Source organism: Zootoca vivipara, chromosome 3 (genome assembly GCF_963506605.1).
Source record: "Zootoca vivipara chromosome 3, rZooViv1.1, whole genome shotgun sequence".
NCBI classification, from domain to species: domain Eukaryota; kingdom Metazoa; phylum Chordata; class Lepidosauria; order Squamata; family Lacertidae; genus Zootoca; species Zootoca vivipara.
Genome location: NC_083278.1, coordinates 116394198 through 116421996, shown reverse-complemented (window position 1 = coordinate 116421996; position 27799 = coordinate 116394198). Strand labels below are relative to the sequence as shown.

The 27799-nt window shown below is 47.2% G+C and overlaps 1 protein-coding gene across 3 annotated transcripts in view; it reads right to left on the bottom strand.

Annotated features, from left to right (window-relative positions):
• KIF13B (kinesin family member 13B) overlaps positions 1–27799 on the bottom strand; it is a 160980-nt gene that overhangs the window by 8379 nt on the left and 124802 nt on the right. The window contains exons 32-39 of one of the 3 annotated variants that reach the window (XM_060273162.1): positions 26116–26208; positions 24997–25149; positions 24239–24316; positions 23548–23601; positions 21838–21858; positions 17127–17232; positions 15920–16053; positions 3214–3276 (exon numbers count right to left, since the gene is read on the bottom strand). In XM_060273162.1, the coding sequence (XP_060129145.1) occupies positions 3214–3276; positions 15920–16053; positions 17127–17232; positions 21838–21858; positions 23548–23601; positions 24239–24316; positions 24997–25149; positions 26116–26208 (702 nt within the window). The remainder of the gene's footprint in view (positions 1–3213; positions 3277–15919; positions 16054–17126; positions 17233–21837; positions 21859–23547; positions 23602–24238; positions 24317–24996; positions 25150–26115; positions 26209–27799) is intronic. The other 2 variants (XM_060273164.1, XM_060273163.1) reach the window with 2 other exon arrangements.

Here is a 27799-nt window from a genome sequence, read left to right as displayed (position 1 = left end):
CCAAAAAGCTCAACAACTGTGGGTCAACCTTCCCCCAGAAAGCTCAATAACTATTGGCAATGACAATGGGTAGATCACTGCCAGTTTTTTTATACTGGGAGCAGATCGCAGTCTCTTGGGAGTTGGGCATGCCTGTGATATATAATGAATTTCTAAAAATGTTTAAAATAACTTTTATATAAAAAACTATAGCTTTTCTATTAGGAATTGTAGGTAAAAGGTAAAGGACCCCTGACAGTTAAGTCCAGTTGCGGACGACTCTGGGGTTGTGGTGCTCATCTCGCTTTACTGGCCGAGGGAGCCGGCGTACAGCTTCCGGGTCATGTGGCCAGCATGACTAAGCCGCTTCTGGCGAACCAGAGCAGCGAACGGAAACACCATTTACCTTCCCGCCAGAGCTGTACCTATTTATCTACTTGCACTTTGACGTGCTTTTGAACTGCTAGGTTGGCAGGAGCTGGGACCGAGCAACGGGAGCTCACTCTGCCGCGGGGATTCGAACCGCCGACCTTCAGATTGGCAAGCCCAAGAGGCTCAGTGGTTTAGACCACAGCACCACCTGCGTCCCATAGGAATTGCAGGTGCCAATATTCCAAAGGAGCAGAAAAGACTTTTTATGTATGCAACGACAGCTGTGTGGATGTTATCAGCCCAGAGATGGAAAGAAGATAAAGTCCCTACCAGAGAAGAATGGCAAATTAAACTGTTGGACTATGCCGAAATGGCAAAACTGACCGGAAAGATCAGGAACCAAGAAGACCAAAACTTTAACAAAGAAGGAGGAAAATGTATAATTTATCTTGGACACCATTGTAAGCAGATGGAAACATTAGCAGTACTGCAATAACATTTTCCAAAAACCCTGAGACCTGTTCTTAACACACACACACACACACACACACACAATGATTTACACATTCAGAACAGGCCACAAATCTCTGCAGCAGCATCCTCTCACATTTCATAATTCAAAATGCTCAGGCATGCTCCTGTTATAGAAGCCAGAGCCCAAATGATTCACAGAGAGGTAGCAACACACGCCGGTGAGATTGCAGATTATCTGAACTGCCAGTGGTTTAGCAGGCAGTTTTGCTAATAGCCAGTTTCTTCCAGAAAGGCCTGGTAGGATTAATATACAAATGTACGGAGCACAATAAATATGCCCCCTATTATTTACCGAAATATTATTTATATTACGGGAATGGGCACCTGCTGTTTGAAAAGGGCGATTTATGTGAACGGGGGGAAAGAAGCCAGATCTATAAGTCTCTCCCAGTTATTTGGCTTAATTCGCAGGAGGGATAAATCACTCGCGCGCAAGCCCAGGCGCCAGGCTGCACAGAGTCCCGCGCTACAAACTCAGAATCCCTTCGCAAATGCGTTAACTGCGGCTGGACAAACCTGTAGGGTACAGAGTTAACAGCACCTGCTAAGGTTAACAGTCCATCCTGGTGATATATATCTTGGCAACAGCATTGACAAACTCCGAAGAATCAATCGCTCCTGCCAAGCCGTTCCCTGTTAAGATGACTTTACACTCCACAAACCCCTCTTTAGCAGGGAACGGGGAGGTAAGTATCGGAAGGGCTCGAGCAAGGTGCTCAGCAAGATAGCCCAGTCCGTAGAGCGTGAGACTCTTCATCTCAGGGTCTTGGGTTCGAGTCCTGAATTGCAGAGGGTTGGACTGGATGACCCTCAGGGTCCCTTCCAACTCTACAATTCTAGTCCATGATTCTATGTTGTCCCCATGTCTTCGAGCGTGGGGGGTGGGGTGGGTTGGCCACTGCAGCATCCTAAGATGCCTCATCAGATGGGAGGGGAGCAGGGCCGGATTTCGGTTTGATGAGGCCCTAAGCTACTGAAGGTAATGGGGCCCTTTATATGGCCAGCTGTCCTTTGTCAGCAACAAATTGTCGCTGTTTTTTGTGTTGAATATATGCTATATGGTCATTTATGGACCTAGTAGGTATCTAAAGCCATTTGCACATAACAAAACATGTATTTTATCAAAGTAATTGTTGAACTGAAATGCAACTAAGAAGAAGTATATCAATAGTGAAATAATTATGAAGCTCTAACTTAAAATGATTTTTTTATTCATAACAAACTTAATAATGCAAACACCTTGGCATTTGGCAATAACAAAAGTTCCTTTAGAAACACAGTTTACAAAGACTCATAATCTAGTCTCTAGAAACTTGCTATAATATGAAATAATAATAGGTGTGAATATATGATGCAAACTACTAATAATTATAAATAGCAGAATGTAGGCACATAGAAAGGAGCAAACCAGTGATATTTTAGGGAGCAGGCTAACAGGCGGGGCCCATGACTTACAGCAGGCATCCCCAAACTCTGGCCCTCCAGATGTTTTGGCCTACAACTCCCATGGTCCCTAGCTAACAGGACCAGTGGTCGGGGAAGATGGGAATTGTAGTCCAAAACATCTGGGGGGCCGAAGTTTGGGGATGCCTGACTTACAGCCTACAAAACACTGTTGTTGTATGTAGGTTTTATTTTGTTTTTTAATCTCATATTTTGGAAATGTACATCCAGGTTTTTTCCTTTTAAACTTGCAGTCCCATGGACTGCAAGAAGATTCATTCTGAAGGAAATCAGCCCTGAGTGCTCACTGGAAGGACAGATCCTGAAGCTGAGGCTCCAATACTCTGGCCACCTCATGAGAAGAGAAGACTCCCTGGAAAAGACCCTGATGTTGGGAAAGATGGAGGGCACTAGGAGAAGGGGACGACAGAGGACGAGATGGTTGGACAGTGTTCTCGAAGTTACGAACATGAGTTTGACTAAACTGCGGGAGGCAGTGGAAGACAGGAGTGCCAGGCGTTCTCTGGTCCATGGGGTCACGAAGAGTCAGACACGACTAAACAACAACAAGAGAGTGGGGCCCTAAGCTATAGCTTGTTTAACTTATACCTAAATCCGGCACTGGAGGAGACCAGGTCTTTCAGGAGGACCAGGAAGATGCTTCTGCTAACCCAGAGGAATTTGAAGACAAGCGGAGATGTTGCCTCCAGAAAACAGGGGGTGGGTCTGTGTCGTCAACCACAGAGTATGTGTGGAAGGGGCGCTTTCAGGGCAGAGAGGTCAGCAGTTTTCGAGGACCTTTGGCAAAGGTGAGATCTCTGCAAGGGGCTACCCAGGTCACAGGTGCAAGAGCAGGATGCAGCGAGAACCTGGCAAAGGGCTTACCTGCTTCACTTTTGCTGCGGTGGCATCGACGCTGGCGGACTGAACCATAATTCTCGGGACTGGCTGCAGGGAGGGAAAGAAAGGAAGACATCCCTAAACACACAAGCAGCCAAACGCAGCAATATTCTGGAGTGTCTCACCAGAGTGGTGCATGCTCTGGTTATCTCTCGCTTGGACTACTGCAACACGCTCAATGTGGGGCTACCTTTGAAGGTGACCCAGAAACTACAACTAATCCAGAATGCGGCAGCTAGACTGGTGACTTGGAGCGGCCGCCGAGACCACATAACATCGGTATGAAAGACCTACATTGGCTCCCAGTACGTTTCCGGGCACAATTCAAAGTGTTGGTGCTGACCTTTAAAGCCCTAAACGGCCTCGGCCCAGTATACCTGAAGGAGCGTCTCCACCCCCATCGCTCTGCCTGGACACTGAGGTCCAGTGCCGAGGGCCTTCTGGCGGTTCCCTCCCTGTGAGAAGTGAGGTTACAGGGAACCAGGCAGAGGGCCTTCTCGGTGGTGGCACCTGCCGTATGGAATGCCCTCCTATCAGATGTCAAGGAAATAAACAACTACCTGACTTTTAGAAGACATCTGAAGGCAGCCCTGTTTAGGGAAGCTTTTAATATTTGGTGAATTAATGTATTTTAATATTTTGCTGGAAGCCGCCCAGAGTGACTTGGGAAAATTATTATTATTATTATTATTCATCCATAAAAAATAAAAAGCAAGCACCAAATGCAAAAGTACTTACACACCCATGCCAAAATTAAATGCCCCCCCCCGCCGTCTATTGCAAGGCCAAGAGCAGGCTTCCTCAATCTCGGCCCTCCAGATGTTTGATGCTGTACGGTTTTTAATATTCAGTTGGAAGCCGCCCAGAGTGGCTGGGGAAACCAAGCCAGATGGGCGGGGTATAAATAAATAAATAAATAAATATAATAATAATGGCCTACAACTCCCATGATCCCTAGCTAGCAGAACCAGTGGTCAGGGATGATGGGAACTGTAGTCTCAAAACTTCTGGAGGGCCGAGGTTGAGGAAGCCTGGACAAGAGGGACAAAGAAACGCCACAGCAGGATGAGTGCTGGATCAGGACCGATGTGAAGGTGCAGTAGGGAAGGGAAAGGAAGGAATGAGGAGCCAGCAACTTTGGGTGCCTCCGTTCCTTAAAACGTCTCACCCCAGTTGGTAGACATGCAACTATGAACTTGTACATGAGCTTGCTCATTTCCTCCTCCCTCCCAATACATTGTCCTTTTGTGCCATGTCTTTTTAAACTGCATGCCTGATGGCAGGAGCTGTCTTGTTAGTAGTGATCTGTAGGCTGCTAATGGAGCTTTTATTTGGCTGAAGAGCAGGACGGAAATTATTTCAACGAATGAATTGGAATGGTCCAAAATCATTCTTAATACTGCGTTCCTAGCCTTCACCTCCCCAAATCCAAATGCTGCTCCGAATTCCTCAGCATTTATTTTGTCAATTGAATGGGTCAACCATTCAAGCGTCTGAAGCTTCTCTTTCGAAGAAGAAGAAAAAATGGATTTATTTCATTTTCCTTTGCAAAGTAGCCCCCCCCTCCACTCCCGAACGGATGACGAATGTGTTAAGAATCCCCCACACTTTCTCAAGCCAATGCTTAAAAATTAAAAAAGGAAAGAGAAAAATAGCAATTATCAAAAGTGCCAATTAAATAACTTTGCTGTTGACAGCAAATAGATGGCTTAAGAGAAGCCCCCACCCCCAGCCCACTGCTGGGGGGCGGGAAGTAGAGGAACAAATCTTTTCCATGAGACAGGAAGAAACACAATCAATGGCAAGTGTTTTATAGATATCTGCATTTGGGAATTCATGGTTGGTGGGGTAAGGGGGGGAGATAGAAGCCCCCTGGGTTTTTATGTTAAATGCCGTGGGGGGGGGGACTGTTATTTTGATTATAATGCTGTGTTATCATTATGATCTGTATTATATGTTTTTTTTTTAATTATGCTGTGTAAATTATGCTCTTAATGTTGGATTTCTGGATAAAACGAATAATAATAACAATAATAATAATAATAATAATAAGCGGACCATTTGGATCCCTTCAGGCCTCATCATGGGACTGAAACTGCCTTGGTCGCACTGGTAGATGATAGGTGGGCTAGGGACAAAGGTGAGAGCTGTTTCCTAGTCCTGCTGGATCTCTCAGCGGCTTTTGACACCATCGACCATAACATCCTTCTGGACTGTCTAGAGGGCTTGGGAGCTAGGGGCACCGTCATACAGTGGTTCCGCTCCTTCCTCCTGGGCCGTGTTCAGAAAGTGGTGGTGGGGGATGAGTGTTCGGACCCCTGGGCTGTCACTTGTGGGGTTCCTCAGGGTTCTGTCCTCTCCCCCATGCTTTTTAACATCTACATGCAGCCGCCGGGAGAGATCATCAGGGGGGTTGGGCTGGGTGTTCATCAGTATGCGGATGATACCCAGCTCTACCTCTCTTTCAAATCAGAACCAGTGAAGGCAGTGAAGGTCCTGTGTGAGTGCCTGGAGGCGGTTGGAGGATGGATGGCGGCTAACAGATTGAGGTTGAATCCTGACAAGACAGAAGTACTGTTCGTGGGGGACAGGAGGCGGGCAGGAGTGGAGGACTCCCTGGTTCTGAATGGGGTAAGTGTGCCCCTGAAGGACCAGGTGCGCAGCCTGGGAGTCATTTTGGACTCACAGCTGTCCATGGAGGCGCAGGTCAATTCTGTGTCCAGGGCAGCTGTCTATCAGCTCCATCTGGTACGCAGGCTGAGACCCTACCTGCCTGCAGACTGTCTAGCAAGAGTGGTGCATGCTCTAGTTATCTCCCGCTTGGACTACTGCAATGCGCTCTACGTGGGGCTACCCTTGAAGGTGACTCGGAAACTACAACTAATCCAGAATGCGGCAGCTAGACTGGTGACCGGGAGCGGCCGCCGAGACCACATAACACCAGTCTTGAAAGATCTACATTGGCTCCCAGTACGTTTCCGAGCACAATTCAAAGTGTTGGTGCTTACCTTTAAAGCCCTAAATGCCCTCGGTCCAGTATACCTGAAGGAGCGTCTCCACCGCCATCATTCTGCCCAGACACTGAGGTCCAGCACCGAGGGCCTTCTGGCGGTTCCCTCGTTGCGAGATGCCAAGTTGCAGGGAACTAGGCAGAGGGACTTCTTCGTGGTGGCGCCTGCCCTGTGGAACGCCCTCCCAACAGATGTCAAAGAGGAAAACAACTACCAGACTTTCAGAAGACATCTGAAGGCAGCCCTGTTCAGGGAGGCTTTTAATGTTTAATAGATTATTGTGTTTTAATTTTCTGTTGGAAGCCGCCCAGAGTGGCTGGGGAAACCCAGGCAGATGGGTGGGGTATAAATAATAAATTATTATTATTATTATTATTATTATTATTATTATTATTATTATCACCATCATTATATAATAATACAGTCGTACCTTGGTTCTCGAACGTCTCATGACTCGAACGTTTTGGCTCCCAAATGCCGCAAACCCGGAAGTGAGTGTTCCGGCTTTTGAACATTTTTTGGAAGTCCAATGTCCGACGCGGCTTCCGATTGGCTGCAGGAGCTTCCTGCAGCCAATCAGAAGCCGTGCCGTGGTTTTCAAACACTTTCATAAGTCAAACGAACTTCTGAGGTATGACCGTAATAATAATAATAATAATAATAATAATAATAATAATAGGAGATTCTAATTCTATAAGGAAGTTCGGAGGGAGACAACGCCCCTCCATCTTCCCGTGTGGCATACCTGCCAGGTGAAACTCACTACAAACACACTGTTATGAGTTTGGAGCTGGGGTAGGCTATAGCCACCAAGCCCCCCCTGGCTAGATCCCCCATGGGAGTTGAGACAAAAGGGATTAAAAGGGAAGGTGCCTCTCTGTTCACATGACACCCCCCCCCCCACTCAGAGATGCTAAGAGGTGCAGCATCAGTCCAACAGGATCCCCCTCCCCCTAAATCTTAAGCAGCGCATAAACAGCTTAATCAGAAAGCCCCCTTTTAGGTGCGCGGAGCAGCTTCCATCGGAAGCCAAGCCGCGAGTTACGCGAAGAATCCTATTATGCCAAATTAATTCAATCTGACTAATTAGAGAGCAGGAAGTTCTTTCAATTATTTTATGTACCTTCTGAGAAACGCACTTGAATACGAGAGCAGGGTGCATTAATTGTGGCTTCCTTATTTCTACAGATTCGCCCCCGAATGTGCGGTGGAGGTTTGGCGTGTGTGTGTGTGTGTGTGTGTGTGTGTGTCAGAGGCAGCTGCTCTGCTCGCTGCCGCCTCCAGAAACTCCAGACTGTGAAAATCAGTGACAGACCAAATAGAAAGTTGGTGGGTAGGGAAAGGACAATTTGCGGGGGGGGGGGGGACGGGGGAGACCCTGCTTGGTCTAGACGACCACAGATGTCCCTTCCAAACCTAGGTCTATGCATAAAAATAATTTAAAAGACAGAATGCATGATTTTAGAAATTTGCAACCCCCAGGTCTCTGGACCTTGGCACAAACTCCCCCCCCCCCCGGCCACCTGCTCAACTTTTGGAATCCCACCAAAATGAAACAGGAGTCTGGAAGGCTAGTTGAAGAAACACACCAAACTATGGGGCGAGGAGGGAGCTCTTACACCTAGAGGCTGTGGGGTGGGACAGACATGATTCTTAAGGAATAAAAAGCCCACTTTCCCACCCTGCAATCTTCCTGATCGATCAAGTTCCAATCAATGAACTGGCTGTAATTATCAATTAATGCTTTCAACCCTGCTGAATTCTTTACTGCCTCAGCAAGACGTCAGCAAGACAGAGTGCGCTCCCTGGGCTACGGGTCACCTTGCTGAGCCCCTCTCGGTGAACCGATAATTTAGAGTATTCCAATATTTTTTTTCACTGTCATCAGCAGCTGTTCTAGCTTTCCAAATTCAGGGAGCCATACCTAGCTGCTCTCAGCTTGGGGGTCTTGCAAGGGCCTGCCAGGGGAAGCTTCACGTTTGAGGGTGCGCACCCAGTTCATGCCAGGCGCCCTCACCATCGCCTAGATGACCTTCGTGGCCCCTTCCAACTCCAGATTCCTAAGAGTCTAGGCTTTGGGAGAGACTGCCCACATACTCGAGGACCGTTTTTTCGAAAACCGTTTGGTTTCCAAAAAGTTTGAAAACCAAGGATCAATGAGCTGGCTGCAATGTCAAATGGGAAAAATGCGGCTCGGAAGCTGTTCGGCTTCCAAAAATCACAGTTACGTCTAGGATTTTGGCGCTCAGGAGCCGAAATGTTCCAAAACAGAGGCATTCGGGAACCGAGGTTTGACTGTACTGTACATATATTCATAACAGGCACTATCTGATACAGCAAAATTAAAAGTGCATATTCCCCCAAGTTGTTGAAAGCATTTCATAACCAACAAGTGGAAACTTTTCTGTCCTCTCTTTGGTATTTGCTTTTCCATAAGTGCGGAGAGGAAAGGCTGCGACAATTTAGTTTTCAGTATTTCCCTCGGAAATCACGTAACTCGTTTTTCTTGCTCCTCATTCCGGATTCCTTCCAACAAACCGATTGCTTTCTAACAAATAATCTTCTGTTTCTATGGCACCCAAGGGCACCCCAGGAGTGGCACAGCCACCGACTGAAGCAAGCCCTCGGCTCCATAGGGACACCCATCACGTCCTCTTTTGCGGTAATAAATTTTCTTGGCAAGCCCAAGAAGGTGATTGCTTAGTCCTATGGAAGCCTAGTTTTATAGCAAGGACTGCAAATACATTTCCCAACTGATGATCGAATATGCACGATTTAATTCCGCATCCACAACTTTTGGGTTTGCCAGCTCCTCCCCCAATGCCATTTTTAACTTGTTCGTTAATTCGATCGCGCATCGATTGCACCCTCCATCCCTTTGCCTTCACCCGCAAAAGCAAGACTTCAAAAGCACATCTGCTTTTGAAGAGGCATAGGAAGACACCTGAAACATCTTGGGATCTGGACCGGAGAAGAAGGAAGGGAAAATCTCTCTCCCTCCTGAAACACACACCCCAAGATTTGCTGCTGGAGACAAATCTTACACACCCGCCCACCCATGGTACAAGTTTGTACCACCACTGTTGAATGCAAACATAGATCTGTTGTTGTTATAGTCGTTTAGTCGTGTCCGACTCTTCGTGACCTCATGGACCAGAGCACGCCAGGCACTCCTGTCTTCCACTGCTTCACGCAGTTTGGTCAGACTCATGTTGGTAGTTTCAAGAACACTGTCCAACCATCTCGTCCTCTGTCGCCCCCTTCTCCTAGTGCCCTCCATCTTTCCCAACATCAGGGTCTTTTCCAGGGAGTCTTCTCTTCTCATGAGGTGGCCAAAGTCTTGGAGCCTCAGCTTCAGGATCTGCCCTTCCAGTGAGCACTCAGGGCTGATTTCCTTCAGAATGGATAGGTTTGATCTTCTTGCAGTCCATGGGACTCTCAAGAGTCTCCTCCAGCACCATAATTCAAAAGCATCAATTCTTCGGCGATCAACCTTCTTTATGGTCCAGCTCTCACTTCCATACATCACTACTGGGAAATCCATAGCTTTAACTATACGGACCTTTGTCGGCAAGGTGATGTCTAGCTATTTTGATACTCTTGTTATGTCTACCTGGTTTTTTTTAAAGTCTGATGATTTCACTGGTATTTTCTAATGGGTTTTTAAAGATACTGTTCTGGGTGAAATGTGGGCAGGGTTTGCAGAATGAGTCTTGCCAGCGGAAGCCTTGTGCAATGGGGCTTCCCACCTTCTTTTCCCACTGCATCCCCCCCCCCCGGGAATTGCCTCAAGGGGGTCAGGAGAACCCCCCAGAACAGTGGGGAGGGGGCAGAAAGGGGCTCATTCCATCTTGGAAATCAAAATGCCTGGCTTGACAGAACAATCACTTTAGTGGGAATTTTAATGCCTCCATATGTGTGTGATTAAATCATCCACACATCTTGTTAAACCAATACACAAAATGAACGATAAGTTTTGAGCTTCCTGGCATGGGGTGCGGGAAGACATTATTATTATTAATTATTATTATTAATAATAATATTGCTGTTGCATACTCAAAGAAATTGACATGTGAAAGAGTGCTACTCAGAAAGGATGCATATAAATGTTTTAAAAGAATTAATTAATAAATACTCCATCATCTCCATCAACCCCCACTGCTACCTCTCTCACAGGAATCGGGCATCTCACACCCTCCATTCAAACAGAAAACCGACTGCGCTGTTTACACTTATTGGCTGCCGCATCTGCCCGAATCCCATTTTGCACGAGGCGTTTTCAACTAATGTGATTTACCGTAACATCAGTTCCAGCAACAATGGTAAAATTTACGATGTGCACTTAGGGTTGTTTGCGACTTGCCAAATGGAAAATGCGGCTTCTATTTTTAATCCGTGAATTTTATTCCCCCAGTCTCTCCTTCTGGTAAACCCCGTTGATCCAAAAGACCAGGCAGAGCCACAGCTGAGGAGGGTATCCGCAGGAACATGGAGGTGGGTCAGCCTCCAGCTGTTGGGCGTGAGGGGGAGACACACCTGTCCAGATGTGGACATGGACACACAAACTCACTTATCACTTACAGACTGACAAAACCATGGCAGTTCTCTTGGGATTCTTTCATATTTTGCCGTTTGCCAAAATTACTATTTATTTATTTATACCCCGCCCATCTGGCTGGGTTTCCCCCACCACTCTGGGCAGCTTCCAACAAATAGCAAAATACATTAAAATATCACAGATTAAAAACTTCCCTAAACAGGGCTGCCTTGAGGTGTTTTCTAAATGTCAGGTAGTTGTTTATCTCCTTGACCTCCGATGGGAGGGCGTTCCAGAGGGCGGGCGCCACTACCGAAAAGGCCCTCTGCCTGGTTCCCTGTAGCTTTGCTTCTCGCAGTGAGGGAACTGCCAGAAGGCCCTCAGCACTGGATCTCAGTGTCCGGGCTAAACGATGGGGGTGAACACGCTCCTTCAGGTATACTGGACCAAGGCCGTTTAGGGCTTTAAAGGTCAGCACCAACACTTTGAATTGTGCTTGGAAACATACTGGGAGCCAATGTAGGTCTCTTAGGACCGGTGTTATATGGTCTCGGCGGCCACTCCCAGTCACCAGTCTAGCTGCCGCATTCTGGATTAATTGCAGTTTCCGGGTCACCTTCAAAGGTAGCCCCACGTAGAGCACATTGCAGTAGTCCAAGCGGGAGATAACTAGAGCATTCACCACCCTGGCAAGACAGTCTGCAGGCAGGTAGGGGCTCAGCCTGCGTACCAGATGAAGCTGATAGACAGCTGCCCTGGATACAGAATTGACCTGGTGGCTCCATGGACAGCTGTGAGTCCAAAATGACTCCCAGGCTGCGCACCTGGTCCTTCAGGGGCACAGTGACCCCATTGAGGACCAGGGAGTCCTCCACACCTGCCTGCCTCCTGTCCCCCAAGAACAGTACTTCTGTCTTGTCAGGATTCAACCTCAATCTGTTAGCCGCCATCCATCCTCCAACCTCTTTACCACCTCTGACAGTTATTTTGTTTCGTGGGAGCCACCTCTTTTGGTGAATCCCTGTTGTTCTGTCTCATTTGGAATGGTTTTATAATTGCAATGGTTTTATTTATTTTTGTAACTGCATATTCTATAGTTGCAACCTGCCCCCGGGACCTTGTTGTGAAGGGGCGGGGGGACGGGGACGAAAAGAAATATTTTGAACAAATAAATAAATTCCTACATTGCGGGGGGCGTGGACTGCATGGCCCTTGGGGTCCCTTCCAACTCTACAATTCTATAAGTCTATGATAAGCGAACTAGAATTTAGCTGATTTCTGTGTTGCCAATACAAAATCTACTCCGAATTATAAGCTGGGCTACAGAGTTTCCTCCATGTAAATGGAGAGCTTTTGGTCTCTTCAATTCAAAGACTGCCCTTTTTATTGTTATGTTGCTTACTGTCTGCATACCTGTTTATGCTCGTTAAATTTGTATCCCACCTTTTGGGATGCAAACCAGCGCTTAGAGTGCGCTGAAGGTATTTTTTGGAGCAGCCATTTTGGGGGGTTTATCCTGCTTTATTCTGATATCGGAGAAAGCTACCTAGATCCCTTGCTAAAGAACAAGACCTTCTGGAATGTGTAATAAAAACTGAGCTTTCTGTTGCTTATAAATAACCTGTTACGTGACCTGGAGGGCAGCCACAGAAAAATAAATAAAATTTGAAAATCTATTTCACCCAACTGTTGTGGAGCTTCCAAGTTCTGAGAGGATCTACACATTAAGATGTGTATATCTCCGCTATTTTATTTCCGTTCCATTTTATATGACTAATATTAAATTATGTTATGCCTACTTTGAAGTTTTGAATTGAATTCTGTGCTCTTTTGAGATGCTCTGCTGACTAACTTAATAAATTCTAGTCTAGTGCTACATGCCCCGGCCCGGCCAACCAATCGCTGGTTATTGTTTCCTGAAGGTTAACTCCAAGCTACCTCTTGACTCCCGGAAAGAAGCCATGTAATTAATGCCGGGGACCCGGGCCTGGAACTGCGGCAAGTATGCCACTCCAGCCTCGTGAAATGGGTTATTGCACATACTTAACATGCAACTCAAATAGCTGCTTCTTAAAGCTAACCTTTACAGATTTAATAGAATGAAAGATGATATTGAAATGCCGCTCTTTGGCAGAGATCTCCCGCCCGAGGCAAGACATGCACGGAATGGAATCCGGGGGCTTTTGAGCCCCATCTGCTTGTGAAGCTTCAACTTACAGGCATGCCTAGATGAACTCCCATCTCTTGCAGGGGCTCAATTAGTGCCAGCGCCTTCTGTCAAGAGTTTGGGTGTAACCTCCGACGCCTCCCTTTCCATGGAGGCGCAGGTTGCAGCCACAGCAAAGGTGGCATTTTTCCATCTCCGCCGTATCAAGCAGTTGGTCCTTTACCTCTCTCGCCCTGATCCGGCCACAGTGATCCATGCGACAGTCACCTCCAGGCTTTATTATTGTAACTCGCTCTACACGGGGCTGCCCTTGAAGCTGACCCAGAAACTCCAGCGGGTGCAGAATGCCGCGGCGAGGCTCCTTACGGGGTCCCAGCCGCCGGATCACATTCATCCAGTGCTTTACCAGCTGCACTGGCTCCCGGTGGAGTACAGGATCAGGTTTAAGGTGCTGGTTTTGACCTTTAAAACCCTATGCGGTTTGGGACCCTCGTACCTACGGGACCGCCTCTCCTGGTATGCCCCGCGGAGGACCTTAAGGTCCACAAACAACAATATTCTGGAGATCCCGAGCCATAAGGTGGCTAGATTGGCCTTTACTAGGGCCAGGGCCTTTTCAGTATTGGCCCCAACTTGGTGGAACGCTCTTTCACAGGAGACAAGGGCCCTGCGGGATTTGTCATCTTTCCGCAGGGCCTGCAAGACAGAGCTGGTCCGCCTGGCCTTTGGGCTGGACTCAGCCTGACCCCTGTGTTTTCCTCCCTCATGGTTTGGATTTGTGGACTACTCGAAATGAGGCTGCATTTTAAATTTTAATATTGCATTTTAATCTGTATTTTAATTAATTGCTTTTTATGTTTTATTGTAATTTTATTGGTGTGAGCCGCCCTGAGCCCGGTTCTGACTGGGGAGGGCGGGGTATAAATAAAAAATTATTATTATTATTATTATTATTATTATTAAAGGGGAACCGACGTTTGCACCAGGAAACGGAATGCCAAAATATCAAGAGAGTCACCGCAATGCTGGAGCATTTCACAAACTGAAAACTCTGGGGTGTCAAGTGCAACATTCCTTGTTTCCCTAGAGTCGGCACAGGCGGGGGGACATCCATTAAGCGTAACTTCCTGTTCCACTAGTCTGGAGCTTCTCTCCCTGCATGTGATTTGCGAGATGGGGTGCCTCTGGCTGACTCCATAAAAGAGCCATTTTCCCAGTCTAGTTCGTCTTGATCAGGGGTCCCCAGACTACGGTCCGCGGGCCAGATGCGGCCCAATTGGCCTCCCAATCCGGCCCGCGGCGACCTCCTGCCGCCCGCTCTTGCGCCGCCTGCTCTTGCGGCGCGCCGCGCAGCGGCGCACTTCCAGATCTGGAAAAAATCGCCGAAAATCGTTTCTGCGCATGCGTATGGGCCTCTCCCAACCCAGGAGAGGTCATTTACGGTGCACTTCCGGGTCGGGGGAGGCCCATACGCATGCACACAAACAATTTTCGGCGATTTTTCCGGCCTGGAAGCACGCCACCGCGCCAGTAAATGGGTTTGTGCATGCGCACTGGCGCACACTCCCCTACCCTCCAGCCCACTGCACGCGCACTCCCCCGCCCTCCGGCCCAAAGGCGGGTAAGTCTGGGGACCCCTGGTCTTGATACTTCTGTTGTTTTATTCTACCTTTTGCTGTCATGCTGCTCTCCTGCAGTCATTTTGCACTCCAAATGTAATTTTTATAGATTCAGGTAGGTAGCCGTGTTGGTCTGATGCAGTAGAAATATATATAAAAAATAAAATAAGAAAATTGTCCAGTCGCACCTTAGAGACCAACTAAGTTTGTTCTTGGTGTGAGCTTTCGTGTGCATGTGTATCTGAAGATATATGCGTGCACACAAAAGCTCATACCAAGAACAAACTTAGTTGGTCTCTAAGGTGCTACTGGACAATTTTTTAAAAAAATTATATGTAATTTTTATGTCTGCTGGCTCTCAGCTAGCAACACACGAGTTCTGTATCCATGAGATTAACTCAGAGTTTCTTTGTGTAACTATTAAGCAAAGCCTGCCATTCAGGGTTCAAATCGTGAACTGAAATGTGAGTAAACTTTTTGTTACTTTACTCAGAAAGACTCTCGTGTCTTTTGTATTCTTTTACGAGGGATCAAAGGGGACACCAGGAATAATATTAACTAAGAGATTCAAATGAATCTGCAAACTAGCTTCCAGCTATTGTTTATGGAGAGGAATCTGCTCTGCTGCATCACTTACTAGCATGAGTGAAGGAAGGATAATATTTATTCAATATATCCTTTCCTACTATCTTTAACATTCCCACAAAAACAGCACGCCAAGTAAAAATGGGGGGACATAAAATAGCCCAGAAACAGTGATTGCCAGACACTGACCCAAACACAACCTTTCAGCTTGAGTCTCTAAACACTCAATACCGTTATGACTTTCAATCATTTATTGAAAGCATTTATTACGGAAGAGTGGCAATAGTTTTCGTTTCAATAGCCCAGCAACCCGATTCTTGAGCTCCTCTGAGTTCGTCTGTAACCTGCTTTGCAATGGCACTATGTCGAATTTATCATGTATGTTAGAGGTTATGCAACTTGTGTCGTTAATATGCATAACAACTGGCCGCTTTGCACATTCACCAGCTAATCTTTTTATGTAGAGGGAAATGGGCACATTTCCAAGTCGTAATAACAATAATATTTGTTGTTGTTTTGTTATTCATATGCCGCCCATCTGACTGCGTTGCCCCAGCCACTCTGGGCGACTTCTAGCAAAATACAAAAACGCAACAAAACCAAATACGTAATCTCCATTGGGTTATGATGTATAAATAGCTGGAGGATGCAGAAAATGGGAGTTCCGATAGGCACACTGCCCCAAAGCCTGTTGGAGATTATGTATATCGACCAGAAATTGTGCATAATTCTCTTTTCTCTGCTTCCCCCATATATCATGAGTTTATTATACCTGTTGCGCCAGGGGGGACAGTTGCCGGCCCTTTTTCTCATCCCGTACAGGAAACAGGGATTTAAGCAGCTTTGGCATCTGAGGCACGAAGGACTTCACAGGATTCAAGTAGGATGCTGCCAGGCTACTAAGTCCTAGGAATAACAACGACAACAATTAATTCAAAACTCTGCCATCCTCTTGGCCTACTGAACGCCCACAGCGCTATGACAAACCCAGCCTGAACCAATTCCAAGCCTTTGGGCTGGTTCGGCTAAAGCCAGGAGTCCCGAGATACAAGAAAAGGTTTTGCCATGCAGCGCACAGTTAGACTGTGGAACTCCCTGCCACAGGAGGCAGGGACGGCCACCAACTTGGATGGCTTTAAAAGAGGGTTAGAGAAATTCACGGAGGAGGAGGAGAGGGCTCTGCCGCCAGTGTCTGAGACAGCAATGCTTCTGTATATAATTTCTATTACATTTTCTGTTTTACAATTTAAAATACTCATTTTTACATCCTTAAGATATCAGTGACTTCCCTTCTTCTCTTTCCATGCTTCATTTTACATATCATAAATCCCTGCATATTTTACAAAAAAACCTATACCATTCAGTATTCAGTTATTACACCCATCAAAACTTATTTACACTGTTGAATTTATCTTTTCAGCTGCACACAATTACTCCCCATATATTCAAAAAACGTTTTCCAGTCTTCTCTAAACCTATGTTCTTCTTGTTCTCTTATTCTTTATGTTAGGTCTACAAGTTGTGCATATTCCATCAACTTAAGTTGCCATTCTTCTTTAGCTGGGACCCTGCTCGTTTTCCATTTTTGGGCTAATAAAACACGGGCCGCAGTAGTGGCATACATAAATAACCTTTTTTGACACCTGGGAATTTCCGCCTGAATTATCCCCAACAGAAAGGACTCTGATCTTTTTGGGAAAGTACTTTTGAACATTTTTTTCAATTCATTATGGATCGTTTCCCAATACTCTTTTACCCTTATACAAGTCCACCACATATGAAAGAACGTTCCCTCCGCCTCTTTACATCTCCAGCACTTATCTGATTCAATCTTATACATCTTAGCAAACCCAAGTACTTATTAAGAAGTAGCCTAACTACAACTGGTGTGTGTGTGTGTGTGTGTGTGTGCGCGCTCTCTCTCTCTCTCTTCTACCCTGGCTAACCACAAGGGCTTCTTTCGCTGGGCATATTCTTACCTGGGTCTACAGAACCGTTCTGATGTGGAGAGTTCGAGAGGCTTGACCTGGACCTGTTGGAATGCACTGAATTTTGTGATACGTCTTGCTGGCTTTCCCAACGACTCTAAAAAGAATTCAAAAAGGGGGCGGGCGGGGGGGGGGAGAGAAACCAAGAGAGATAAAACCGGAAGTTCCAACACTCAGGAAATACTTGGCCAAAGTTTCCCGTAGAAAACGTCATAAGCAAAAGAAGCAGAACAGCAAGAAAGGAATCCTTGTCCCAAAGAACAGTTCGATTCAAAGTGCTGTTTTTGACCTATGAAGCCTTAAAACGGCTCAGGATCGCAATACCTCAAGGACCGCCTCTTCCCATACGAACCGATTTGGACCATGAGGTCATCAACCGCAACCCTTCTTTGTGTGCCTTCTCTGAGGTCTGGAGGGTGGCGACACAAGAGCAGGGCCTTTTCTGCAGTCGCTCCCCATTTGGGAAATGCTCTCCCCAGGGAGACTCGCCTGGTACCTCTGTTGCATATCTTTAGGCACCAGGCAAAAGCAGTCCTCTTCTTCCAGGCCTTGGGCTAATTAAACAACCTATGGCCTTTGAAACTGGGGGGCGGCATTATTTTTGCTCGCTACCATGTTATGTATTTTTGGGTTTTTATATCGCAAACAGTCTTGTGCTCCTCAGATGAAGGGCGGTACAATAACGTACAAACAATGCTCTCTTGAGATTTCTAAACTGCCCTCAGCACCCTTTCAGAAATTTCGGAATACAATTCCCCTTTACACTTGTACCTTGGTTCTCAAACAGAATGCGTTCCAGGAGTCCGTTTGAAAACCAAGGCGCGGCTTCCAATTGGCTACAGGAGCGTCCTGCAGCCAATTGGAAGCCGCACCAGGCTTCCGAAAATCGTTCAAAAACCGGAACATTCACTTCCGGTTTTGATTGTTCAGGAGCTGAAATGTACAAGTTTCAAGGCATTTGGCAACAAAGGCATGACTGTATTATGTTTTTTAATATGCTGCAAGCCACAGAGCGGCTGGGGAAATAATATTATTATTATTATTATTATTATTATTATTATTATTATTAGACGCAGTCAGCACAGCCACAGTCCCGTCAGCTGTGGTCAAAAAACATCTGGAGGGCACCAGGTTGGAGAAGACTGTCCTAAACCCCCTGCAAAGAGTGCGGAGTAGCAATCAGATGGGCTTAAATGATATCAGTCCGTAGAAAATATTCCGATTGCTTTGTCCCACAAGCGGCAGCTGCGGAGGTGTTGCTTCTCTTCGGATAACGCGGAACCACAACACAGTTGTAGAGGCTACTGCTCTTTTGGGAGAACCTGGCTTAGCCTTCCGCAGCCTAATTAGGAAATTAAGACAGGTTTAAGGAGCCTCCAGCCTTTGGTCCAATGTGTGACCTGCTGTAATCAGAAGATTATGGCAATGAGAACATTTTGCCCACAACGCCATTGGAGGTTGTTCCTATTATCATCTACAGTTACCCCACATTTTGTGATTTTTTTTGCAAAGTCGTAATTTTATCATCTGCGATTAGAGTCATGGTGGGGACGGAATGCACAGAAAGAGCCAGGTGTCTTGGACGGCAACTCCCATCCCTTGGTGGTACGGATCCGTAACGTTCAAAGAGAGACATCAGCACTGTAGACCTTCCTACAAGCTCAGGCTGAATCCCACCCACAGACCTATCGCTCCCCTGATGCGGTTTCAGGCAGAGAGAGAGAGAGAATGATAACACTCATCACTTCAGCCTCCTGAAAAGGACCGTAATAATAGAGAAAGGCAAGAACGGACTTATTCATTATTTGTCTGGCGAAACCTCTGCCAAATGACTGGGCAAAGAGGTCAGACTTCATTAAGCTAATTCTCAGCAGCCACTTTTAAGAACATCTTGCTCTTCCCTTGCCCTTGAGAGGTCGCTGCAAAGATGCCTCAGCGCCTTCCGCGCGATCTTTCGCCTGCCCTGCCCCTCTCCATGCACCTGTTTTGCAGACGATCCGGGAAGAAGCTGAGGGGAAATCTCGGCCTGCTGCTGTCATCTTAAAAGCAAAGAGTTGCTGCATCTAGGCTGGGTGGGTCTTGTCCTGATCCCGCCAAGCCAAAATGTGTAAGGTGAAAGGAAGTGAGCCCAAGCCCAGAGGGGGGAAATCCAGGTTTGCCCAGGGGCATAATCAAGGTGCTTCTTTTAACAGAAACCCCACTGAAGCGCTCCGTTTTGGAAAAACAAATAATGCTGGACCAGTTGCCACAGAGATCTCATTTCATCAGCCAGAGTCTTGGGTATCAGAAAAAAAAACTTGCAAAACTGATACCACTGATTCTACGGTTGGGAAAAAAACACAACTTCTTGCTCTATTTGCTAAATTCCTCTCCTCTCCACCCCGTCCAACACAAATACAAAAATTTCTGAGCCCAGGCTTTGCCAACCTAGAAAGTTTTGGACTACAACTCCCATCAGCTCCAGCAAATGCAGCCACGCTGGCTGGTGTGGTCATGGGAGTTGTAGTCCAAAAAACAGCAGGTTGGGGAGAGCTGTCTATAGGTCCTTCCTTCTGCTTCACAGGACAGCCAGCAAAGGAGGGAAATTAATCTGGATGTTTATCTGGTGCTTCTGCTGACAAACAATGAATAATTCTCCCCACTTTCCTTGGACGGCTTTTTAAGCGTTGCAGGCATAACAGGGCTGAAAACCAGTGTGAGGGCACAAGACCCCAAACAATGACTGACCCCCTGCACCCACAAACAGCCAAATGTTAAGCACCGAACACAGGCAGCGGCTCAGTTGATGAGCCTCCTCTTTTTACTGCCAGCTTACTAAAGGTAAAGGGACCCCTGACGGTTAGGTCCAGTCGCAGACGACTTTGGGGTTGCAGCGCTCATCTCACTTTACTGGCCAAGGGAGCCGATGTTTGTCCGCAGACAGTTTTTCCAGGTCATGTGGCCAGCATGACTAAGCCGAGCAGCGCATGGAAACGCCGTTTACCTTCCCGTCGGAGCGGTACCCATTTATCTACTTGCACTTTGACGTGCTTTCGCACTGCTAGGTGGGCAGGAGCAGGGACCAAGCAATGAGAGCTCACCCCATCGCGGGGATTCGAACCTCCGACCTTCTGATCGGCAAGCCTTAGGAATGCAAAAAAACCCAAACAACTTGCACGTGTGAGTCAATCATTGTTAGGCTGCACTCACAGATCACACGACCTGATCACCACTAAACCAGGCAGGCGTCAGCTCAGGCTGCAGGCCACTGTCACCCCTGGGTTAACCCTCTCTGAGGCACACGGAGAAAACAGCCAAGAAACAAGCATTATATGCATTCCCATGCAAGACATCTGTGCACAACCAAAGCCATGTCCAGGTACCATCAAGAACCACCCCCCACATTTCATTCTAAATTTGCAAAAGAGCAGGGACACACAGCTTATTCTGAGTCTGGGATTTTGGCACACCAAAATGTCTGGGACGCCAAAAATGGAGATTTTTGTGGCTGTGGACAGCAAGGACCTCTGCAGCGCTTGGCATAGATGGGTGGGGGTGTCATGTGCCTGCTTTGGGGGTGCAGCCAAATCTACAACCTGACCGACACTTACTGTGTCTGCTGCAGAGTCTACTGGACAGCGGTCAAACTGGACCAATGGGCCAAATTGCAAGACCGGCGACATGCCGAAGGAACTGTTAGCTACTGAATGCTATACAAAGTCACCCGTCCCATAGTTGAACCTCACCAGTTTGGTCATGAGGACTGGCTCAGTGCTCACTGTTTTAACATTTCCAGCCCAGCTTTACTTACTACATTCAGGGGTGATAAGAGATTCAGAACGGACATTGGATTCAGGACGAGCCAAATGTACAAAGTAACGTTAGACAAATTCACTGAAGGACGGCAGCAGGCTTGATAGCCGAAACAAAACCTCCATGTTCTGTGGCAGTATAGCACCGAATATTAGGTGCCTGGGCACAAACAAAGTTTTGGGTTTCGTCTTCATGTCCTCCCTGTTGACTTCCTGTTCGCTGTTGGGACATGATTCTGATCCCTGACAGTAAGAGCTGTTCGGCAGTGGAATTTGCTACCAAGGAGTGTGGTGGAGTCTCCTTCTTTGGAGGTCTTTAAGCAGAGGCTTGACAGGCATATGTCAAGAATGCTTTGGTGGTGTTTCCTGCTTGGCAGGGGGTTGGACTGGATGGCCCTTGTGGTCTCTTCCAACTCTATGATTCTATGATCCCCTGGTGCAGTCCAACACACTTGATCTATGTGTGTGTTTATGCTTATAATTCCATTGGCTCGTGTGCATCTATTGCTACGTATTTTTATCCCCACGTGCTTTTTGTCAACACTGTAGGGTCTTTGGGGCAGATACCCAATGTCTGGGGCTTATTTTGTGGTCTAAAAGTTCTCTGTAAATTGATGGCACTGTACAAGAGATAGGATATCAGAAGCAAGACTTATTTGACTAGTCGGGTAAAGTCAGCAGGCTCACGGCTCAGGGAGCAATGCGCATTCCACGCTGACACGCTGCCCACCACCTTCCGAAGAGTTACGCCTACTCCCGGGTTAACTAAGCACAGGGCGAAAACCAAGAACGACAACAGCATTTCCAAAGCAGGTTTTAAGGGTTAGTGAGCAAGGAGGTTCACGGGAAAGCACTCCAGAATGGGATAATAGATTTATCCGTTCATTAGGTGAACCTAATGAAAATTTTACCTCTGCCTGGACCTTTGGATACTGACACATGCAATGAGGGGTGGATACCGGTGAAGGGTTAAGAAACAAAAACATAAAAGAAAGAAAGAGAGAACAATGAAAATCCGGATTACAAATGATTCTGTACACAACCACCCTCCCCACCCCAGCGCAAATTAAAAGCCCCCTTAGCTTGGTCAAAGGGAACATGCCTTCACGGGTTGTTTTGCAGATGCTCCAGAATCCGACAGAAATATTGGGAAATGCAGAAGCCCCCCCCCCCCCAAAGGAGCCACGGATTTCCTCCAACGCTTTTCCAGCAGAAGTTACGGCTCTTACAGGGCCGTCTTAAGCATATCGGGCGCCCGGGCGCCGTGGTGCGAAGATCGCTCCGCGCCCCCCCCCATTTCCCACCATGGCTGTCTGGCAGCCACGGGCACAGTTGCGCAGCACCCCCCTGGTGGCCCGGCACCCGGCGCCACCCAGCCTTGCCTTAGAGCCGGCCCTGGGCTCTTACAGAGATAAACCACGAGACGCAGCCCAGCAGAAGTGGAGCACTCAAGTCCCGTTGACTTCCAAGCAGGAGAATCAAGGAAGCAACCAACTTGCTCTCGCCGAAAACAACAGGGCTGAGAAAGTGCTTAGCTGTGGCTGGGTTCAAGCTGCCTTTCACTGAGTCAGAGCCACCGGTCTACCTAGCTCAGAGCTGTCTGCAATAACCGCCAACAACTCCCGGGGTTCTGGGCAGAATTCCTTCCCGGCCTTTCCTGGAGATGCCTGGGATCGCACCGTCTACGGTCCTCCCCCAGTTTGCACTTAATGGACACAAGTGCTAAAAGTGCATGGGCATTTCACAACCTGAAAAATGGTTGGGGAGAAGATTCCTCCGCTGAATCGAAGCTACGTCCTAGCATCCCGTTCTGTTACAAGGGGAAGGCGAAGAAGCAGCAGATCATCTTGCCTTGCATGCAGAATGTCCCTGGTATCAGCCTGCATTTCTTAGTGCAGAAAGTATTGATCGGATGTGTAGAGCCAATGTGAAAGACCTACATTGGCTCCCAGTAAGTACGTTTCCGAACACAATTCAAAGTGTTGGTGCTGACCTTTCAAGCCCTAAACATTATTTTCTGCCTTTTGCAAGACTGTCTGTGTTATTGTTATTTTAAGGGGGAAATACCAGGAGAATCCAGTCTGCCTTAGAGCATCTCGGATGACTTAAAAAGGCTAAAACTAGCCTATCTAAGCTTCCCTTTTAAGCTGCAACGGGATAGGAAGGAAGGAAAGAAGGATAAGATCTAATAAATAGAACATCTCCTAGCATCTATTCACATCCTAACATGCAGAAGGCCCCAAATTCGATCCCTGGCTTCTCCAGGGGAGGCTGGGCGACATCCTTGTCTGAAGTCCTGCAAAGCTGCTGCCTGCCAGTGAAAGCAATACTGAGCTAAGTGGACCAATGGCTGGGATCAGTGTAACACAGCTGTCTATGCTCCTGACAGGGCATTTTTCATCCTCCTAGGGCAGGCATCCCCAAACTTCGGCCCTCCAGATGTTTTGGACTACAATCCCCATCATCCCTGACCACTGATCCTGTTAGCTAGAGATCATGGGAGTTGTAGGCTAAAACATCTGGAGGGCCGCAGATTGGGGATGCCTGTCCTAGGGCGTGCTCTCTCATAAACTTTTTTTTTTAAAAAAAACCAACCCTGCTAAGCAATTCTGAAATCTTACTTTGTAAGTTGCGAGGTTGTATGGCGGGTTCAGATCCTGGCGGCTTCCGGAGAGCTGGAAGAGTGAAAAGGAAGAGGGGACTTTAAAAAAGAAAAAAAAACCTTTGCTAACTTATTTTTTGTGTGTGGCAAAAGTGAACAGCTAAAATAAGAGAACCTAATGACGAATGTTTTGTGGAAGAACGGAAACCCTTTTTGCATTATTTAAATAAATATTATTATATGATGAAGACGTGGGCAAAATTTGAACTATGAGCAGCAGAAAGGGATAAAAGTTATAGTAGCTTTGTTAAGATTTAAGAGACAGAAAACAGCATGGAAACAGAAACAGCATGGAAAAGCGGGTGGGAAGTCGGGGGGGGGGATTTGTTCTTATTATGTATTGAGATGTGCGTGTGAAATTTTGGAAAACTTGATTTTAAAACTTCAGGAAAAGGTGTGCAAAGAAGAGGTGAGCTGAGCGGAGATCCCACGTGGATTTTGGAGCCCTGTCTTCTTGGCTTGGCAGCAGAGGGGGATGCCAGCCCTCACCTGAAGGACAGGTGTGCTTACAAAGGTACTGAGACTGGTGGGGTGGTCTCCTCATTCCCAAGCACATACTGTTCCCCAGCTGGCACATTTCTCTGCCACACTGATGCCCACCGCTGCCAGGCATTTCCCGGGGCAGGAGAAACACAATTGTGGAGACTCACTCGGTTGACGTTGGGCGAGCTGAGGCTCTTTCGGTAGAGCTTTCCTTTGCCTGTTAGCTGTTCCTTCACTGCAACCTCCTGCGACATAGAAATAAATAAATAAATAATAATTCATCCATCCATCCATCCATTCATTAATTCCCCGCTCACTCTGGGCAAGCTCCCAACAGAATATTAAAAACATGACAAAACATCAAACGTTAAAAGCTTCCCCAAACAGGGCTGCCTTCAGATGTCTTCTAAAAGTCAGATAGTTGCTTATTTCCTTGACATCTGATGGGAGGGCGTTCCACAGGGCGGGCGCCACCACCCAGAAGGCCCCCTGCCTGGTTCTCTGTAACCTCACTTCTCGCAGGGAGGGAACCGCCAGAAGGTCCTCAGAGCTGGACCTCAGGGTCCAGGCTGAGCAATGGGGGTGGGGATGCTCCTTCTGATATACTGGGCCGAGGCCTGGAAACGTACTGGGAGCCAATGTAGGTCTTTCAGAAACAAGAGGAGAGGTAAATACCTGAGCTGAATGAAGACAAGGAGGGTGGGGGGACACCAGCGCTTGTTCTTTGCAGACTTGAGGACTACAAACCTAATATTCTTCCCAAAAAATACTTCTCCATTTACAGGTATTTCATAAAAAGTGATCCATTTATTACAAATAGGAACCCAACAGGAAGAATTCCCAGGCTTCTGTGATTTTGCATCAGAGGCCACAACTCCACAGCAAACCAACAGCCACGTGGCGTTTCAACTCGGCGTCTGCTCACCTGACGAACCCGGTCCAAAGTAAGGATGTTCTCAACGGCCAGGACACTCCGAAGGTACTTCTCTATCCGGGCTTCCGAATCAGCTGAAGCTGCGTTCTCAACATTGGCGGCCATTCTCGCCAGGGCCTCCCTCTCCTCTGCCCCCTGGGCATCCTGGAAGGAAGACAAGCCGGACGGAGTTAGCCACCCTCCAATAATAGTAACCCTTAATGGGAAGCCTCCAAAAGGACCAGAGGAGTGCAATACCAGTCTCCCCCTCCTATAATAATAATATTACAATAGTAATTTATTATTTATAATCCACCCCATCTGGCTGTGTTTCCCCAGCCACTCTGGGCGGCTCCCAACAGAATATTAAAAACACGATAAAACATCAAACATGATGAGCTTCCCTAAACAGGGCTGCCTTCAGTTGTCTTTTAAAAGTAAAATAGTTGCTTATTGCCTTGACATCTGCTGGGAGGGCGTTCCACTGGGCGGGTGCCACTACCGAGAAGGCCCTCTGCCTGGTTCCCTGTAACCTCAGGAGCCACCACAGAAAAGGATAGTTCTCTTGTTGCCATTATGCAAATGCTCTATACAACTGCAGTCACACCTCGGGTTAAGTACGCTTCAGGTTGGGTACTTTCAGGTTAAGTACTCTGCAGACCCGGAAGTGTTTACTTTCGGGTTCTGCCGCGCGCGCATGCGCAGAAGCGATCCATCGGCGCTTTGCGCACGCTATCGCCACTCAGGTTATGTACTTTTCGGGGTTCGAATGGCACCCCGGAACCAATTAAGTACTTAACCTGAGGTACCACTGTAAATGTTGATTTTTTTCATCTACAATACTGTCCTATTTATTTTATAGTACAGTACATTGATTATTGCCTTCATTTTATGGATAAATGGTCTCGTTAGACAGTAAAATTCGTGTGAAATTGCTGTTTTAGGGGGTGTTTTTCATCGTCTGGAATGGATTAATCCACTTCCCATTACTTTCAATGGGAAAGTTTGCTTCAGGTTAAGTACGGACTTCCGGAACCAATTGTGTACTTAATCCGAGGTACCACTGTATATGACAGCAGTTGAGGGAAGAGGCTTCCCCCCCCCACCTTCTTTATATATATATATATTCACCTCTGGGATATTTGAGACGATTTCAAAGGTGACTCCGCAACCAGGAACGGAACTCCGGTAAGACATTCTTCTCAGGAAACTCTGAGCAAAACCCTGGGAGTGGGGGGGGGGGAGAGAGAGAGAGGAAAACTTGCAGCTTCAATTAAGTTGATGGCAAATACAAGGAGGACTCTTTCAACGGGAGAAAGCCAATTTGCACATCAGCAGCAGCAGCCTAGCACAAGATAAAAACAAGCAGCTCCCATTCAGCTCAAAGGAAGACGAAATAGAGGCCTTTTACAACCTGAAATTCCTGTTTCAGTTCCACTCAAAACAAACATAGGCGCAAGTATGATCACTTGCCAGCTGAGAAAGGTTTTAGTTGATCTGTCACTTTTAAGCAATTATATTCAAGTCGATCCCATTTAAACCCATGGCAACCTTCTAGAGTGTGCAAGGAATTGTATTTTGTAAATATAAAAACCAAGAACTATTCTTAAAAGGAAAGGTCACTTCTTCTTTCGGGGTGGAGGCAGCGGAGGGGAAGAAAACCCAACACATAGAGCTTGAAGGGACCCCAGATGCCATCTAGTCCAACCCCTGGAATGCAGGTATATATATAAAAAGCATGCATAGCTCTGCATTTGGTGCCTCAGGTGATGGAGGACATTCACAAACCGAACTATACATCGGTTGTCCTGGTTTCTGGGGACACCCCCCCCCCCGAACCTTTCCGGCAGGTGGAAGGATCTGTGGGACTGAGTGTTTCGGAGAGGCTCGGTGCCACATTGAAAACAGGATCTGTGATGGTTAGAGATGTTTTGATCCCCAGAAAGCAAACATGTGAATTGACCTCGAGTTTCTTGCGCTGGCGCAAATGTTACGTTGGCTTAGATGACCCAGTCTGGATGTTGCCACCTGCGCTTCCAGGGAGGGAGGAAAGACCATTAGATCTGCCAGTGGTAACTTCCCCTCCTGCAAGGGGAACATTGCCACCAGCTCTGCTCCTAGATCTAACCTGGGGGGTTACTGTTCTTTATCAGGGGCAAGTCATCCAGAACCAACACTGATATCGCGGAGGAGTTGCTGCTCTTCCAAACAACCCAGAGTGTGCATAGAAGGAACTACACACAACTGTATCATAAGAACAGCAACTTGAAGAACTTGTGCTTGCTTTCCCCTCTTCCCTCCCCTTCCCTTTTTCCTTGCATGTCGTGTCTTTCCAGATCAAGAGCCGGCGGGCAGGGACTGTCTTAGGACTGATTTTAGTTAGCCTCTTTGGGCAGGGTATAAATGCTGCAAACGAACAAATGAACTACAGAAAACCTAGGAAGGTGACGACTTAACCTGCAGAACTAGCGCAAGCCTCTCTCTTATTCTATTTTTTTTCTTGTGAGCTCAGTTATTTGTGCTTCGAATCGCAGACAAGTCTGGCCACTGAATCCTTGGCCACAGAGATCATTGCCAGCAATGATTTAAGACGGGGGCAGAGCCATTGTTTATGCTGACAGGGTGCCTCGCGAGGTTAAAATCCCGACTCCTGAATTAATGCAGAGATGAGTCATCCCGATCTTGCTGCAAAACGAGTGGGCGCCTCGGAAGGTTATTGATACGCTTTTGAAATGCACATTTGGGCTGCACGTCGGTGGCGGCGCAGAATAGCTAAGAAGCCCAACAAGCTCTGCAGTCAGAGCAGGAAAGGGAT